Source organism: Castor canadensis, chromosome 3 (genome assembly GCF_047511655.1).
Source record: "Castor canadensis chromosome 3, mCasCan1.hap1v2, whole genome shotgun sequence".
NCBI classification, from domain to species: domain Eukaryota; kingdom Metazoa; phylum Chordata; class Mammalia; order Rodentia; family Castoridae; genus Castor; species Castor canadensis.
In genome coordinates this window covers 6,077,559-6,094,595 of record NC_133388.1, presented here as the reverse complement: position 1 = coordinate 6,094,595, position 17,037 = coordinate 6,077,559, and the positions used below count along the sequence as shown (strand labels likewise).

The following is a 17,037-nucleotide window of genomic DNA, read 5'->3' as shown; positions in this document are numbered from 1 at the left end:
ACCCAGCCCCTGTGCATTTCTAGGTGAGGCTCAGGTGCATGAAACCTGGAGGTCCAGCCAGTGGAGCAGAGGCTCCACCTAACACTGCTTTCCCAGTTGGGCTATCCTCTCTCCTGAGGTGAAAGGTCACATTCCTCTTTTTGGATCAACAAACACACCCACTGACTAGAGCAGGGCAGCTCAGGACAGAGATGAGATGCCACAGCCAAACAACTGCTGGACTCTGGAGACAGAGGGAGGCCCCAACCCTAGCTCAGAGGAGAGAAGGAAGGTTTCCTGCACTGAGGGTCAGGGAGAGGGGCCAGTAAGCAGGTGGGAGGACCTAGTGGCCTTCCAGGCACAGGCATACTCCTACAGGGACTCCATGCATTCCAAGAATGGCTGAGTCCTGTACAGGAGCAATTGCCCCATCCCAGACTGGAAAGTGTCCAAGAGCCAGTCAGCACAGCCTTGGCGGGCTCCACTGGGCACACCCCACATTCAGGAGCTCTCCTCTGGCACTGCGCTGGTTATTTGGTCCTGAGGCCTAGCCAAGATTTCAGGCCTAACAGTGGTGGGGCTGGGCAGGGGACACCACACAGGGTGTAGACATTTACAGGCCACGAATGGTGAGCTAATCCCACATACTGGAGGGCATTGAGTACCATGAGCACCTGCAGTTGGCCCGGGGCAGAAGTGCCTGCCAGCCTGGGAGGCCACCTGGGCTAAGATCTGAAGAGCCCTTCACTCTGCAAACGGCCACACCAGGCTCTCCATCCCTGGAGAATGGAAAGAGTGATTTCCCACGAAGGACTCGGGACAGGGGACACCAATCCCTTTAACTAGAGCAGGGTCCCTGTGTAGGGGGCCTCAGATGGCGCAGTGCCTACGGTGGTAACCCTGGAGGGTGCTAGGAGTGGTGGAAGGGAGATAGTGGGGATTGGGGTGGGGACTGAGTGAGACCAGAGGTTGGGGAACAGATTCCATCAGTCTCCTAGGCCCCCGGCCCGCATATGTCCCACTTCCCATCTGTACCTATTAGGAGCCAGACGGGCTGGATTGGGAAGGGACCAATGTCCCTAAGGTGCTGCAGGGTGTTCACAAGCGAGTGGAGACGCGTGAGGGCGCCCTCCCAGGCAGTCGGAATGGGAGGCGCCTCTCTGGAGACCCCTCCCCACCCCGCCCCGTCCCGCGCCCGCCCCCCCACAACGTGGCCGCCGGCGGGCGGGGCGGCGCCTCCCCTTCCTCCCGCGCGCCCCGCCCGAGCCGGCGCCAACCCTGTCGGACTCTTCGGAGCGCCGCGGTGGGGCCAGCACCCTGCAGCCCCTGCCCACCTCGGGCGAATCAGTGGCCGCACCATCACCCGGCTGCCGCCCCCCCGGCCCCTGGTAAGTCTGCGGCCTCGGGGCCCGCCAGGAACCCTGGGGGAAACTGAGTCTGGGAGAAGGCAGGGGAGCGTTTGGGGCTGGGGAGGGAACTCCCGGCGGCAGCATCAGGGCTCGGGTGGCAGCGAGCGGACCCGAGGCGCATGGCGGCTGGGGACCCAGTCCTCCGGCAGGCACCAGGGCGCCCCTGGCCCCGCCGGCTCCGCGCGCCCCGCCCTGGACTGCGGGCCCCGCGCAGAGACGCCGCCCGCCCGAGTGCGCACGCCCGCAGGGTGGTGGTTAAGGGTCTTCCGAGCCTCCACCGGAGCAGGCGGGAGTTCCCCGCCTCGCGGCTACCACATCCTGACCGTGAATCAGCCACAGTTAAGAAAATAAACTTCAACTTAGGGTCCGCCGCCCCAGTGGCACAGTGCCTGCCTGCGGCCCCGCCCTAACTGCTCGGTTTCTAGCGGCCCACGCAGGTGGGCGCGCACGGACCCTGGCCCCCCAACTGGCAGGCTCTGTTCCTGGGGCTGGAGCGGTTCTGTGCTCCCGCGGCCGCACCTGTCGATCCCCTTTTCCCGGAGTGGGGGGCGGGATTCAGGAGTGAGTGACCACCTATGCCTCCACTCACCCCCAGTCGCTTCTGGGGAGCACAGGCACGGGGGGGGGGTCTGCCCCCCTGGGCTTCCAACCACTCAGGGCTCCAGGCCACAGCCACAGCCAGACATACTAGGAATCAGAGTGGCAAAGATGGCCCTGACCCTGCCTGAGCCAGAGGTCAGGCACACCCACACCAAAGCCCGTTGCGAAGTTCTCTTCCCACCAGCTCTGTCCCACCCTCCGGCAATGGGATCTGGGCAGGACACTTGCCATCTCTTGCCTCAGTTTCCCCATCTGCACTTTGAAGGGTGGGACACAAGCACAGGCATTGAGGAAGGCAGGGACCCAGAGCAAACGCTTCAGGTTGCTAGCCAGGGCAGAGGACCTAAGAAGAGTGAATGCTTCCGCCCCTCCTAGCAATGTCGGTGTTTGTTCCAGGGCTGGGGCTGAGGCTTCACACCCCTCCCAGTGGATCAGAGCATCTTTTTCTATTTAAAGCCAGCAGGTCCTTCCTGGGACCAGGTTAGAGCTGACCACTGTCCAGGCCTGCCTTCCCCAAGAGCACCAAACTGTGGACATCATGAGCTCTGTTGGCAGACAAAGGGGACATCCCTGGACGGACTCGGGTGGCCAGGAGGGGCTGCCCTCCCATGTTGTCTGCTGTCAAGGGTTCTGAAGCTCCTGAACAGCAAAGAGTTAACCTTCAGGTGAGGCCCCCTACTTTGTGGGGGTGCTGACTGCTGTCGGAGTTAATTGCACACTCCTCACATTCTGGGACCTGGGAGCTCCTTCTTTAAATAGACTCCTTCGCCCTCTATCAAAGTGCAGTCATTCCCTGGATTGAAAAAGTTTTCAGGCTCAGGAAGGCTGCTGGAGGGATGGGGGATGGCTGGATAACAATGGGGGTGCCGCCACAGGTGCAGGCAGGACACTGCTGATCGGGGCAAGGGTAGTGGGTTCTCTGGAGTTGGCTTGAACTGGGCTCTGTGCGGCATCAGTGTCAAAGTCTCCATGGCCTAACTCTTGGCTGCCTGACCTCCTCCCTTACTTTGGTCTTGCATACAGTAGTTGTCTAATAGGCACATAGTTCCAGGCCCAGTGGGCACAGTGTGTTGGAGAGGGCATGCCCACATCTGTTTCTAGACTGTGTCTTAGGGAGATGAGGCAGGAGGGCTGGAAAGTAGAGACTAGGCAGAGCCAGGCCTGGGGCCACCCAATGTTGAAGACAAGAAGATGTCACTGGAAGTGTGAAGTTGGGGTCCAAACATGTAGCCTCCTGTTATGGAGGCCTCCACTCCCACCAGCCTCACTAATAAAGAGGGTCCTGCTCCTGAACACCCAGACACCCTTGTCCTGAGCCAGCATGGGGTCTGTCCACTTCTGTCCTGTCTACCCAGCACCCAGGCACAGGCCAGCCCATGGTGATCACCAGCTATGCAGGAACTAGGCAGGGAGCAGGCAGAGGCACAACTGAGCTTGTCCTCCCTTGCAGCTCCTCCCTTTTTTTTTTTTTGGCAGCACAAGGGTTTGAACTCAGAGCCTCATACTTGTTAGGCAGGCACTCTATCACTTGAGCTACTCTGCCAGCCCTTTTTTTGTGTGTGTGTTGGGGATTTTTGAAATAGGGTCTCTTGAACTGTTAGCCCGGGCTGGCCTCAAACTGTGTCTGCCTCCCAAGTAGCTTGGATTACAGGAATGCCCCACAGGTGACTGGCTTCTTACAGCCCTTTCTAAGCTGTGATTAAAGAAGGAATGGGGTGGAGGCTGCTTAGGGTCTCTCTGCCACTCAGGTCTCCCCTCTGCTAGGGCTACATCAGCCCCCAAGCACTGGCCCTGAGCCTGGCCTTTCTCTCAGCACTCCTGGCATCTGAGTGGTCTGTGTGCTCAGCATGGACAAACAAGGCACTGAACAGTGAATGTGGGTGCTGCAGTCCATTCAAGCAGGAGGACCTTACAAACCCCTCGCTGTAGGTATCTATTCTCCCACCCCTCACCCCTCTGGGGGACAGCACTCAGTACTGTGCCGGACACACATAGGGCACTTCCTAGATCTTCCCACCCACTCCCAGCATCCACACTGTTCCCACTGCTAGGTGGCTTGGGGCTGGACATCACAGCAGCTCTGGGAATACAGTGGCTTTTGTTTTGGTAAGATAGCCCCTTCTGGGGCTTGGGGCAAGGCAGGCCCCTTCTTTGGGCACCTCCTAGACCCTTGGAGCATCAGGCACTGGGGCATTGCCTGACGGGGAGGCCTGGAGCCTAGGCCTCTTTCTAGCACTATCTGAGGACAGAGTGTTAAAGCTGCCTTCCTGTCCTCCCTCTCTTCCCCCACCCCCAGCTTCTCACCCTATAGCTTTTCCTTGGTACAGGAAGCAGAGGGATGGGAGAGGGATGGGGGGAGACCAGAGAGGAGGATCAGGCAGGCCTTGCCAGCCTCCTACCTTCAGCTGGCTCCTGTGGTGTGTAGACACAGGCGGGGCAGGTGGGCATGAGAAGGCCTAGCTGGTCCCTACCTGGTGATGGAGGCCTTTGCAGGTCAGAGGGACCTGGGGAGAGTGCCCTGGGCCGTGTTCCCTGCCCTTACTACATAGCACTCCACCACCCTCTTCTCAGAGCTGGACTTGGTCTGAGCACCCCAGGTCCAAAGTGGGAGGAAGACAGACATGGAAAGGAGGGCCATCCTGCTCCCCTGGGCACTGCCTGGCCAGCCTTGTAGTAGAGGCAGAGGCCTCCCCAGGCAGTGTATATGGCCAGTGCCCAAGGGCTTCCATTGGTGAAAGGGAGGCCAGCCAGGAAACACACCTGGGGAGGTGGAGGCAGCCTCCCTTCCCATTTTGCAGTGCTGCTAAGGCCTGACATCACGGTCTAACACTGTGGACAGCCCAGAGCACCATGAGGCAGGGCAGAAGCCCTCCCAGCTAAGCATACCCTCTTGGGATGGGGGTGTGGCTACTCCATACCTCCTGCAGGGCCCCACTCAGTGCTGTGGGCAGAGGCCAGCCCAGCCGTGGTCTGCCAACACTCAGAGTCCCTACAGGTACTAGGACAGCAGGAGTTTCTCACTGCTGAGCTCAGTCTTAGCGCATGTCAGGTGGAGGGATAGTGGCTATGTTCTAGAAGCCAGCCTAAATGCTGGGGAGTTGTATGAGGTGGACTGGTATCTCCATGGCAGTTTCTCTGCCTGTGCCTGGTCCAGGTCTTAGGCCCTGGGCTGTGGCCTCCATGTGTAGCCCGCCTCCCCCATCATCACATCCCCGTGTCACCATTGTGTCCTCGTGTCCCTGTTTCTGCTCCAAGCACAGCTTGGCACTGCCGTCTGCACCCACAGCAGGAAAGCAGACATCTGCTCTAGCCCAGTCCAGCCTGGGAAGAGGGTGCTGCCCATCCCCCACCTGCCTCTGTCCCCCTGCATGCATAGGCATGAGTGACCGGAGAACAGAGCCCCTTGGGGACATCCACACTCATAGCACCCAGACTGTAGAGGTAGGGACAGGGAAATGGGGCCTGCCTGAAGCAGGTGGCATAGAGATGGGTGGACCCAGATGGTCACCTCTGAGTGGAGGCGAGGGGCAAGCCTCCTAGGTGGGTCCTTGCAGGCCTTTAGGCAGCGCTGCAGCCAACATGGGGTCAGAGCCAAATGAGTCTCTGGAGAACATCCTGGCTACTTTCAGAATGGGCTGGCTTTCTCCCACACCCTCACTTCCCAGCCAGGAATGCAAGTGTATATCGTGCGTGCCCAGGCTGAGGATCTTGCTTGCCCGGTTGGGCCTGACAGGCTCCCTGGTGCTGGCTGCCTGGGGCCAGGTGGCCGAGGAGCACTGAGTGGGGGCCAGGGAGACTCATGCACCGTTCCAGTTCAATCCCAGCCACTAAGCAGGTGGCAGGCCAACTGGACAGCAGCAGTCAGGGAACGGTCCTTTGCAGAAGTTGCGGGGCCTGGCATTACAGGTGACAGCTTGTTCTGACAACAGGTCATGGGTCTGGCATTGACATGCTCATCCTTATATGAAGACAGGAGATGCAGTGGGCTGTCCAAAGGACCTGCAGGCCAGCAACAGAGCCTCTTCCCACATGGAATCAGGCTTGTCCCCGACCCTGAGTACTGGCAACTGCCCCCACCCTGGCTGGAGTATGCAAGCACTGTCCTTTTTCCATTCTCAATCTATCTTTGTTCTCCCTGTCCCTGGAAAGGCAGTCTAGAACTGGGATACTGTGGAGGGCAGGGACTCTGGGCCTGGCATGTGGACAGGCAGAGGGCATCCTTCCTGTCCTGGGCTCAGACAGGGTGGAGGCCCAACTCCTTGAGGCATAGACAAGCACACAGCAGTCAGGACCTGAATCCTGAAGCCTGCCCTGTCCCTCCCAGGTTGAGAGAGGCCTTTCTGAGGACAGCAGAGGGACTGGGAGGGCCACAGGGGCGTCTTGGAGGAGGCATCTCCAAGTGCATCTGGTCTCAGGAAAAGGAGCCACACAAGGGCATTCTGGCGTGAGCCTGGGGTCTTTAGGACCACTAGTCCCCATCACCAAAGCAGCCCTGCTGCTAGAAGGAAGCTGTGGCTACACACTGGGGTATGCGGCACACCAGCCCAGGATCACAGCCCTACCCTGCTGCCTGGCAGGTGCCTTTGTCTTCCCCATTCCTAATCCCAGAATTGCACACCTCTCTCCCCTCTGTGTTTGCTGATAAGGCTCAGAAAACACCCTGACAGGCAGCTGCTGTCATGGTTGTTCCCCATGCTTCCTGGAGGATGTCAGGGGGGGCCAGACCTGAACTTGCTTTGTGTGGCCAGGGAGACCAAAGCCCAGAAGGGGTCCCTCTGGTAACCAGGGCAGTCCCAGTTCCTGTATTATCTCAGAGCAGGTGGAAGCGAAAGAAAGCCTGGCTTCCAGGTATGGGTGCCTCCACCCTTCCTGTCCTCCCCTTGTGTGAATGAGCTGGGAACTGGGGGAGGAGGAGACTCTGAGACCACCTCAGCCCGTTCACAGAATGCCAAATGCACAGTACCCCAGGGTAGGCTTCCCTGCACCAGAGCCTGCTCCTAGCAAGTGCGGGGCAGGGGCAGTGCCCACCGACCTCCAGCGGCAACAGGCATTTCCTGCTTACTAGTTCAGTTGGCATCTGGGCATGTGTCCTGGTGACAGGTCACACTGCGTGAGGTTGAAATCCTACACAATGCGCCCTGCTCCCATGTTTTTTGTTTTTTAATTTGACGCTGCCAAGAGTGCCTTTGTGCCCACACCTTCCAGGGCCCCCATCCTATGCCACGCATTGCAGTGGTCCAATGGAGCCATTGCCCTCTTTGCAACCAAGACAGTCCAAGTAGGACTTGGGAGGCAGGGGCCCTGCACTCCATCCTGAAGCCTGGATGTGGTGGGGGCTGGCGTGTTCCTTGAACGCTGCCACCATCAGGCCTGTATACTCCATGTCTGTGGACATGTGGACAGTACGTGGACTTATCTTTGCCCTGTGCTGTGCGCAGGACCCCTTTCCTGGGCTGAGCTTGCAGATGGCAACCTCCACAGGGTAGCTAAGTTTCTCTGGAGGGACTCTTAGCCTATTAGGGAGGTGGCATACTTGCTGGAGGCTGTAAGGAGTAAAATGGTAGGTGGGAGAGAAGGTAATAAGAGGGTCACAGTAGGACAGGCTGGGCTCCAGGGCTGCCCCTGAACTCTAGGGAGCTGCCAGGAATGCATGTAGCTCTGGAGAGCCAAGGGTTGCCAGGCAGTGGAAAAATTTGGGATCTTGCAGGAGCTAAAAATACAGTGTGGCAGCCCCTGCCTCCTAGTTCCGGAATCCTGCTCTTGCCATTTTACCCGCCCACCCATGTAAGACAAGCTCCCTCCTTTATGCCCCTCCCCCCCCCACACACACACTGGCTCTGGGCCCAGAAGCACCCCAGCCCCTGTACTGTGCTGGCAGATCCCCTCTAAGCTATATCCCTACCCCAGGCAGCAGCCCCCCTCTAGGTGCCAGTACCTAGCTGTGCCTGCCCTTGCCTGCCTCTGCTCCAAGCCCCTTGGGTGCAGAGAACCCCAGAACCCAAGCTCAAGGCCCAGCCTGTTCCTCATGGAAAGCCTGAACTGGAATATGTCTTAGAACCCCAGGTCCAGTGGAATTTGGGGTGGGCAGGATGCCCTTCCCTATACTGCATGCAGAGCCCTCAACTAGCTCCTGGAGGCAGTGGTTGGTGTTTTCCTTGGTGTACAGATGAGGGAGTTGAGGCATGGGGGTCAAATGGCTCACTCAGGTCTCCCAGTAAGTGGGGACCCCCCCCACCTCCACCTTGCTCCAGGGCCTCGAGGAGCCATGTAGAGCCCCAGCCACTGAGCATAGCTTGGTGCCCATCTGGGCAGACCCCCTCTCTGGCTCAGTTTCTCTGTGCACAGCAGAGGCTGAGTGAGTGGTCTCTGAGGTCTAGGGGGTGCAGCTTTGGCCCTGCCCCCCTCCAACTCAGCCAACAGATGACTACCAGGCAGGGGCAGTGGCCTCTGGAGTCCCGGTGAGTCAGCATAGCTACCCAGGCATGTGGGATGGAGATGCCAGCATCCCCACACCAGGCTGGCCAAGAGCCAGTGGAGGAGACAGGCAGCGTCTTACTGAGAGCTGTGTTCTCCTCCAGGGGACTAGGTGAGTGCTCAAATCTGGGAGTGAGGGGAGACCCCCACTTTCAGGATCCAGTTTGAACTGGAAGGTCTGGCCTTTTCCTGTGGAAACCCAGGTTGGTGATAGAAAAAGTGACCCATAAGTGCCATGGGGACATCCACTAACAGGTGGGGTATGAGCTGCTCCCACCCCCAGCTTTAGGGACCTCATCTGCAAAGGCCCTGCCCACTGGCTTTTGATAGATACTGGGCGGGGGAGATTACCCTGTAAGCACGTAGGACACTTCTTAGTGCCCCGGCTTCCCAACTGCCTGAGGCTGGGTCTGGCCATAGAGCCAGATGGTGGAGGTCCTGTTCCCACAGGAATGCAGGATGGGAAAAACTGCAAATATAAATTCCTACTCCAAGCCGTGCCCCAGAGGCCACACCCAACTCCGGCCTGAGCCTGGATGTCCCTGCCCAGCCCCATCTCCACTAGGCCTGCCCTGAGGGAGAAGGGACGTGTGTCCATGGCATTCTTGAGTGTGCGCTCTGTGCTCACTGCACCCACCGACTCCAGTTCCTCCATGTAGATCCCACTGCAGCCCCCTTTGCAGGTGAAAAGAGAAGCAGAGTAACTTGCCCAGGGTCACACAGCTGGTAAACCCAGCAGTGAGGCTTCAGCCCCCAGTCTGTTGACACCAGCACCTTCTGAGGTATTGTTTCACATGAGGCTCAAATCAGCAAACTGGATTCTCCAGTGCAGCATGGACAAGTGTGCAGCCACCTCCTCGTGGGGCAGGCAGGGGGTGTGTTGGAAGGTTGCTGTAACCAGGGATCAACCACCAGCCTTTGTGTTTGGCAGAGATCAAAGGCAGGCAGGGGGTGGGGAGAGCTTTATAGTTTTTAATAGAGAAAAGGCAGGTTCCCTGATGCTGTGACTGGAGGCCAACGGGAAGTGGAGTGTCTTACTGCTTAGAGGATTTGACTTTCTCTGTCTGGTCCTGAGTTAGAGACAAGGACAGAAGCTGTCAATCATTAATCCAGCCCCAGCTGTCAGGGCCGATCGCTGGGGTTTTGTTTGGCTTCCTGGCTGGTTGCTGTACACTGAGGGTTAGAGTGCTGTTCTGTGCTCAGCTAGCTGCTATCCATATGTGCTCAGTCTCATCCTGCAAAGAGGTGGACCAGCCCCGGCCCAGGCCATGGACCCTAAGTGAGGTTGGGCATCCAGGGCATAGCCAGCCAACTGCAAGGCTCTGCTCATAGACAGAAGGTCTCCTGCCAGTTGGGGCCTTTCAGGGAGTGAGCCTACAGCCCTGGGGCAGGGGTGCACAGTGCAGGCAGGACAGGGCAGTGCTGCAGGGGGCAGTCTTAGCATCAGTAAGCGTCTTCACCTCTGTCTGGGGGACCCCGGGGCCTGGGCACAACAGCTCCAGGCAGCTTTGTCTCAGAAAGGTTGGGTTCTTCTGCGTGGAAGGAGCCTGGGACTCCTGGCTGGACAGGACACTGTGGAAGCCAGAGATCTGGCCTGAGAGAGGTCAGTCCCCATCCACTCAGCCTGTGCCAAGGGGACAGGGCCTGTAGCCAATGGAGGCGGAGGGAGGGAGGGAGGCCAGTTCCAGGCACTTCTTTAGGCAGCACACAAGGTGGGGGAGTGCAGAGACCGGCGGCCTCGCTCTGCATGGTGGTGGAGCAGCCGTGCCTTACCACCAACAAAGGCTTTGGAGACTTGAGGCTGCCAGGGAAATACCAGGGCCTCAACTGGCAGCTCAGCCATCCGCAGTGATGAGAAGCCGAAGACAGGGTCCTGAATGGGTGGGCAGAGGTGGCCGGAAGGTCTTACGCATTTGGGTGAGTGGATGGTGGTGGCTGACTGAGAAGTCTGGGCCTGTGGATGGACTTAAAGCATAGGGACCAAGGTAGGTCCAGCTCGGGACCCAGGGTGGTCCACCTGGACATCCCCTCACCACGCAGGTGAGCTTGGCGTCCCCGCCCCAGTCCCTCAGGTGCTCCCAGAGACACAGGTGAGGAATTTGAGGCTGAGACAGGATGAGTGATTGGAGTGAGGGCTGCTGGAGGGGCCCAAGCTAGATCTACATAGAGAGGACAGCCCTCTTGTCCACCTACCAGGCTGCCACCAGAAGGACCCACTAGCCCCAAGGGCAGTTAGACTGGTGGAAGATGAGGGACTGGGCAGGCAGCTCATTCTGTGCTGCTGGCTGGGTGGGGCTGCTTCAAGACACGCGCCCAGAGCAGGGGCCCAGTGGGCCAGGGGTGAGGATGGTGGGCACTGGAGACCAAGAGCCAACTGGGAAGGCACCTGGGCTTTTGCACCCACTTGGCCATGTTCTCCTTGGGCAGGACTTGAAGCAAAGCCCCATTGCACACCCAGCGTTTAGCAGACTCGCAATGGATCCATTCACAGCTCAGTTTCCCCCAGCAGTGGAATTGTGGGCACATGACACAGCTTCCTGGGTGCTGCCTCCCACTCCCTATGTCCAGCGGGTTTGATGCCTGCCTTACAAGCAGTGGGGAGAGTAGGGGACTGGGCCCTCGGAAGGGTCTAGAGCACTGTGGAGTCAGGCCCGCGCAGCTCTGCCCCTCAGCGTTTCCCTCCTGCGGCTCCATGCTGCAGTTCTCAGATGCTAAATATAAGATCCCAGCCATACATGGTTGTGGGAGAGCTTGGGACGCCCCTGACCTTTGAGGCAGCCCCCAGGGACAGCGTTGCAGTCAGCTGAGCCCATGGGGGGCGGTGACAGCAGGGGTACAGTTTGCCTGTTCTGCGCTCCTGCTTTGGGGAAAAGCACATGTTTGCAAAACCTTCTGGACCAGGCTTGTCCTTCTTGTCCCCAGAGGACATTCCCTGGACTAGAGTCAGACCTGTTACCACTGAACCCAGGTGAACCTGCATGTGCCAAGGGCGTCAGCTTGTCTATGTGGGTCTCCCGCTCATCACTAGACAAGCTAAGGCCAAGGGCAGACAGGCAAGGCAGAGCTGCTGCCCACTCAGGTGAAACCTGGGATTTCATCACACAGCATCTTCAGTCCATAATCCACCCCTCCTCCTGCAGCAGTCCTGAGGCTGTGGGCATAGGGAAGCGCCTGGGGCAAGATAAGAAAGCCTCAGAGATGCTGTTTCTGTTGTGTCATCACCACTGTGACAGTGGTATTTCAGCCTGTGTAGCCGCCCTCACCGCCCCCAAGTCCTCTCCAAGCCCATCCAACCAGGGATTTGCAGGCACAGCGCAAGTCAGAACCTCGGGGTCCTCGTGCACATATAGGGACCTTCCTGCCTGTGATTTAGTTGGGTGGGCCCAGGGGGAGTCCTTTTCGAGGTCAGGACCTAAGTGCAGTACCCACCCTCTCGGCACAGGACATCTGCCATATCATGAGTGGAAGGCCTGCTAGAGAAACTGAGGCAGTGGGCAGTGCCACTGATGACCACACTGGGCCCTGGCTGACGACCCTGTCTCTCTCTGGTCCTGCAGTTCGGCAAGATGTCAGTGAAGGAGGGTGCCCAGCGCAAATGGGCGGCACTGAAGGAGAAGCTGGGGCCACAGGAGTCAGACCCCACCGAGGCCAACCTGGAGAGTGCCGACCCTGAGCTGTGCATCCGGCTGCTCCAGATACCCTCTGTGGTCAACTACTCGGGTCTGCGCAAGCGTCTGGAGAGCAGCGATGGCAGCTGGATGGTGCAGTTCCTGGAGCAGAGTGGCCTGGATCTGCTGCTGGAGGCACTGGCACGGCTGTCGGGCCGTGGCGTGGCCCGTATCTCAGATGCCCTGCTGCAGCTCACCTGCATCAGCTGTGTGCGTGCTGTCATGAACTCACAGCAGGGCATTGAGTACATCCTCAGCAACCAGGGCTACGTGCGCCAGCTGTCCCAGGGTGAGCCATGGGGCACAGTCTGAGGACCTAGGCACAAAGAGGAGGGGCGGAGAGGTCCTGGGGCTGTGCAGGAAGCCCAGCATTGCAGGCGAGCAGGACTCGGAGCAGGACAGGAGCCACATCACTCACCCCAGTCTGAGGCTTCCAGGCTGCCTAGGTCCTTCCACCTCCTGCACCTAGATGTCGCCTCTGTGCAGTGATTCCACCAGGTCTATGCTCGCTCCATCGTCTACCCTCAAGACTAGTCCACACCATGTCCACCTGAGTGACCCCCACATACACTGCCTGGCTCCAAGACCTTCAACCTTAGCCCAGCAACAGTCCTTCAGGTGTAGCCTACAACTCTATGGCATTAGCCCCCACCTCCAGCACTGTCCCCAGTGTTCCCTCACCTTGCCACATCCCTCTGTTTCCACCCCTAGAAGACATCTCTGTCCCCAGCCCCTGGCCTCCACTTCTTGCACCAGCTGCTTTCTACCTTTGCATGCCCCATGCTTTACGTCCGGTTCATGGTGGCTCCCCCAGGAAACCTCCCTGGCTGTGGTCAGAGTTGGTCTTGACCCCTTGTGAGACCTAGTGGACAGTGGTCTCTGTACTTCCCTTGCTTGCTGGCTGTGATGCTCCAAGCCAGCTACCAGGTCCCACTGAGGCTCCCGTGGGTGGGCAAGAAAGCCAGAAAACCAGAGGCTGCTGGGCTCTGGTGGCTCATGCCTGTAATCCTAGCTACTCAGGAGGCAGAGACCAGGAAGTTCACAGTTCAAAGCCAGCCCTGGGCAAATAGTTCACAAGACCCGATCTCAAAAAAACCCATCACAAAAAAGGGCTGGTGGAGTGACTCAAGTAATGAAAGAATTAGAGCGTCTGCCTAGCAAGCATGAGGCCCTGAGTTTGAACCCCAGTGCTGCCAAAAACAAAACAAAACAAAAAGCCAGAGGCCACCCTATTTCTGCCCTGCCTAGGACCCACACCAATCTCAGCCTGTTTTGATAGAGGGCCTGGCTGTGGCCCTCCATCAAGTCCTTTGTGGCCTGGTCTCAGCAGGGCCAGAGGAGAGGCACCCCCCCGCCCCCAAAACTTTCCCAGCTTAGGATAGAGGAGGCAAGGGTTAATGAAGATGAGGAGGCATCCCAGGCTGTTTCATGAATGCAGTTGGTGTTGAGTTTGGAGAAAATTGGGTTTTCTCCAAAAAGAGAATCCATAGCAGAGGCTGGACTGGGCTAGCCTCCGTGTACCCAGGTGACAAGGGTCACCTGTCCCTGTCTCTGAGCCCTTCCCTGCAGGGTCTGGCTTTGTGGTCCAGGAGGCAGTGTCAGGGCAGTAGGAGAGGTCAGCATGGTAGGCTTGCCCTGTGCCCAGCACCTGCTGTGGGCTGTGGGTAAGCAGAGGGTGCCCCCTAGTGTCCACCTGCCAGGCAGCACTCTGGATTCCAACCCTGAGCTCAGCGCACAGGTGTGCAGAATAATGGAGAGGGTGGATGGTGGGCCCACTGAGACCTCTACCCCTTGGCAGCCCTAGACACATCCAATGTGATGGTCAAGAAGCAGGTGTTTGAACTGCTGGCCGCCCTGTGCATCTACTCACCTGAGGGCCATGGGCTGACATTGGATGCCCTGGACCATTACAAGGTAAACAGTGGGGGCCTGGGCTGGGCTACGTGGAGCCTCCCACCTGGGCACACACTGACCCTACCCACCCTGCAGACCGTGTGCAACCAGCAGTACCGCTTCAGTGTCATCATGAATGAACTGTCGGACAGTGACAATGTGCCCTATGTTGTCACCCTGCTTAGCGTGATCAATGCCATCATCCTGGGCCCCGAGGACCTCCGAACCCGCACCCAGCTGCGGAGCGAGTTCATAGGTAACCACACTAGTCCTGCCTCTATGCTCCCAGGGCTGTAGAGTTCCCTGCTGCCAGGTAACTGGCAGACCTTCCCAGCTGCCTGCTGGGCCAGAGCAGCCCCAAGAAAGGCACTATCCCAGGGCCTGGGAGCCTCCTGCCACCACATGCTCCTGTAGTGGACACAGGCCTCAGAGCATCTGGATGTCAGACCTGAGGCTGGGTGGGTAGAGGAGAGAGGCTTGGTCCCCAATTCTAGCCCTGCACCCTCTCTCAGTGATTACTGATCAAGCACCACCATGTCTCTAGCACGTGCCCTCCTCTGGAACTTCAGAACCCCAGCATCCTGTGAGCTGGTGCTGTGTGTATACCAAGAGGAGGGTGAAGGAGTCAGATTCAGATGCAGGTGACGGTGATGCATAGCTATAATCCCAGCTTCTTGGGAGGCAGAGATAGGAGAATCTCAGTCCAAGGCCTTCCCAGGCAAAAGCATGAGACCCTATCAGAAAATCTAAAAGCAAAAGGACTGAGGGCATGGCTCAAGTGGCAAAGTGCCTGCCTGGCAAGTAGAAGGCCCCAAGTTCAAACCCCAGTGCCTCAAAAAAAAAAACAAGGTGCAAATGTCCCAGAGGCAGCCTCCAGACCTGACCCCTATCCCTACCTCCACAGGGCTCCAACTGCTGGACATTCTGACCCGGCTGCGGTGAGTCCCTGCTGTGGCTGGTCCTGCCAGCTGCCCCCGGCCCCCTTGCTCCCAAAACCAGAGCCACCTTCCCTGGGTCTCACTGCCTGGCCCAAGAAAGACCTCCAGATGGGTAGGAAGGTGGCTCCTTTGGGCCCACCTGAGGCCAGGTTTCAGGTTAGCCACCAGGCACAATACAAAACATTCAGTGTATTCAGATTTGACATACACAGTAATGTTTTGTACAAGTATATCGTAAAAATTGTGGGTCGTATTTAACACTCAGTTCCTAATCCTTTACCTGAAACTCAGGTGCAATGGATGTCTGTAGCTTTGGTTGTGAATATGGCAGGCAGAGAATTCACCTAGCTAAGGACCTCTATTCTCACCACAGTCAGGCATTCTGGGGGCTCCCACTCCAGGGAATTCAGTGTGAGGAGCCCTGCTAGCTCAGCTTTTGTGGGACTGGCTTGGGACAAAGCTTTGTGAGTGGGACCTGTACCCAGGGGGCACTGAAGGGGCCAGCCCTGCCTGCCAAGGGCTCTGTTCATTGGCCAGGCTGAGATGTATAGCAAGGTCTGGACCCAATGCATACTGAAGCCTTGTCATCCCCATGCCTCTGATGCCATGGTAGATAATCCTCCAGTGTGGTCTTAACCATGCTCTTCCATCCCCCAGAGGAGGGCCTGGCTCCATTCTGTGCCTGCCCCTCAGGAAAACCTCCCCTTCCCTCCCTTGGGGCTAGAGATGCCCAGGCGACTGCTGTGCAGCCTGGCAGGGAACAAGGCTCATATCTGTGAGCCTGCACTCAGAATGACAATCTGGTTGCAGTGCCATGTGCCAGCCATATAGCCAACCATGGGCATGTCCAGGAGTGCTGTCAAATGTCCTCAGGCAGCCTGGACAGGGGTGGATGTGCAGTAGGCCTTGGGCTGCCCCATCTTGCATCCAAGAAGAAGGTGGGGGTGGGGGTAGCTAGTGGGAACAGCAAGTGAGCCCCTTCCGCCTCAGGGATCTGGAAGACGCTGACCTGCTGATCCAGCTGGAGGCCTTCGAGGAGGCCAAGGCTGAGGATGAGGAGGAGCTGCAGCGCATCTGTGATGGTGTCAACATGAACAGCCACCAGGAGGTCTTTGCCTCCCTGTTTCACAAGGTAGGCCTGGGCAGGGCAGGGCCAGGCCCAAGATGGCCTCTTCTCTGCCTAGGTCAGACCCCACCATGATAGGACAACAGCACAGAGCTAGAGCCTCACTGGGTAGAAGGCGGCAAGGCAGGGGGCTGGGCTAATCTGTTCTAGAGATTCAGGACAGGATTCCATAGGCCCAGCGTGCCCATCTGGCCATGCCGGTACTCACCCCAGCTAGCTGACCACCATTGGAGACTTCAGGGTGATTAAGGCCAGGTGAGAGTCCAGGAAGCTGAGTTTGAGGAGTATCCAGGCCCTTCCTCTCAGTCACTGAACCTCGTGGCTCTCAGCCTGGGGTGATGTGTCCCCAGGTCATCTGACCATATCTATACACATTTTTGAGTGTGACAGCTGGGCAGGGTATGCTCCTGGCATTGAGTAGGTAGAGACCAGGGATACCACTCAACACCTCATAAAGCACAGGACTGTCCCCAGTGTCACCAGTAAAGCAGTCAAAGAGCCCTCCCTCTGAATCACTCATCATCACCAGGGTTTTGGCAAGGTGATAAGGGGCTATAGGGTTGGACACCCCAGCTCGTGGGCCAGTGGGTAACAGCCTACCCAGTGTGGGGACAGATGCTGACCTGCCCCTTATCACCCACCCAGGTGAGCTGCTCCCCAGCTTCAGCTCAGCTGCTGTCAGTGCTGCAGGGCCTCCTGCACTTAGAGCCTGCTGGCCGCTCCGGTCAGCTGCTCTGGGAGGCCCTGGAGAGCCTAGTGAACCGGGCTGTACTCCTGGCCAGTGATGGTGAGTGGCTAGGGTAGACAGGGCATATAGAGGGACATCTTTGGCCATGTGGGGGGCCCACCATGGACCCCTAACCTGCCCTTGCCCCAAGAAGGTGGCCTTCTTCTGCCCCTGTTCCCTTCCCTGGCCATCTTCCGCGACCCTGGCTATCTTCCTGATGCAG

The 17,037-nt window shown here is 58.3% G+C and overlaps 1 protein-coding gene across 6 annotated transcripts in view; it reads left to right on the top strand.

The window, feature by feature from the left end:
- Positions 1 to 1,210: 1,210 nt before the first annotated feature.
- Inf2 (inverted formin 2) overlaps positions 1,211 to 17,037 on the top strand; it is a 28,064-nt gene continuing 12,237 nt past the window's right edge. For 3 of the 6 annotated variants that reach the window (XM_074067038.1, XM_074067037.1, XM_074067035.1), the window contains exons 1-7: positions 10,187 to 10,379; positions 12,020 to 12,419; positions 13,929 to 14,044; positions 14,120 to 14,279; positions 14,928 to 14,961; positions 15,952 to 16,093; positions 16,733 to 16,874. In XM_074067038.1, the coding sequence (XP_073923139.1) occupies positions 10,314 to 10,379; positions 12,020 to 12,419; positions 13,929 to 14,044; positions 14,120 to 14,279; positions 14,928 to 14,961; positions 15,952 to 16,093; positions 16,733 to 16,874 (1,060 nt within the window). In that variant the 5' untranslated portion in view covers positions 10,187 to 10,313. Of the gene's footprint in view, positions 1,368 to 2,444; positions 2,654 to 10,186; positions 10,380 to 12,019; positions 12,420 to 13,928; positions 14,045 to 14,119; positions 14,280 to 14,927; positions 14,962 to 15,951; positions 16,094 to 16,732; positions 16,875 to 17,037 lie in introns of those variants that run through there. The other 3 variants (XM_074067039.1, XM_074067040.1, XM_074067036.1) reach the window with 3 other exon arrangements.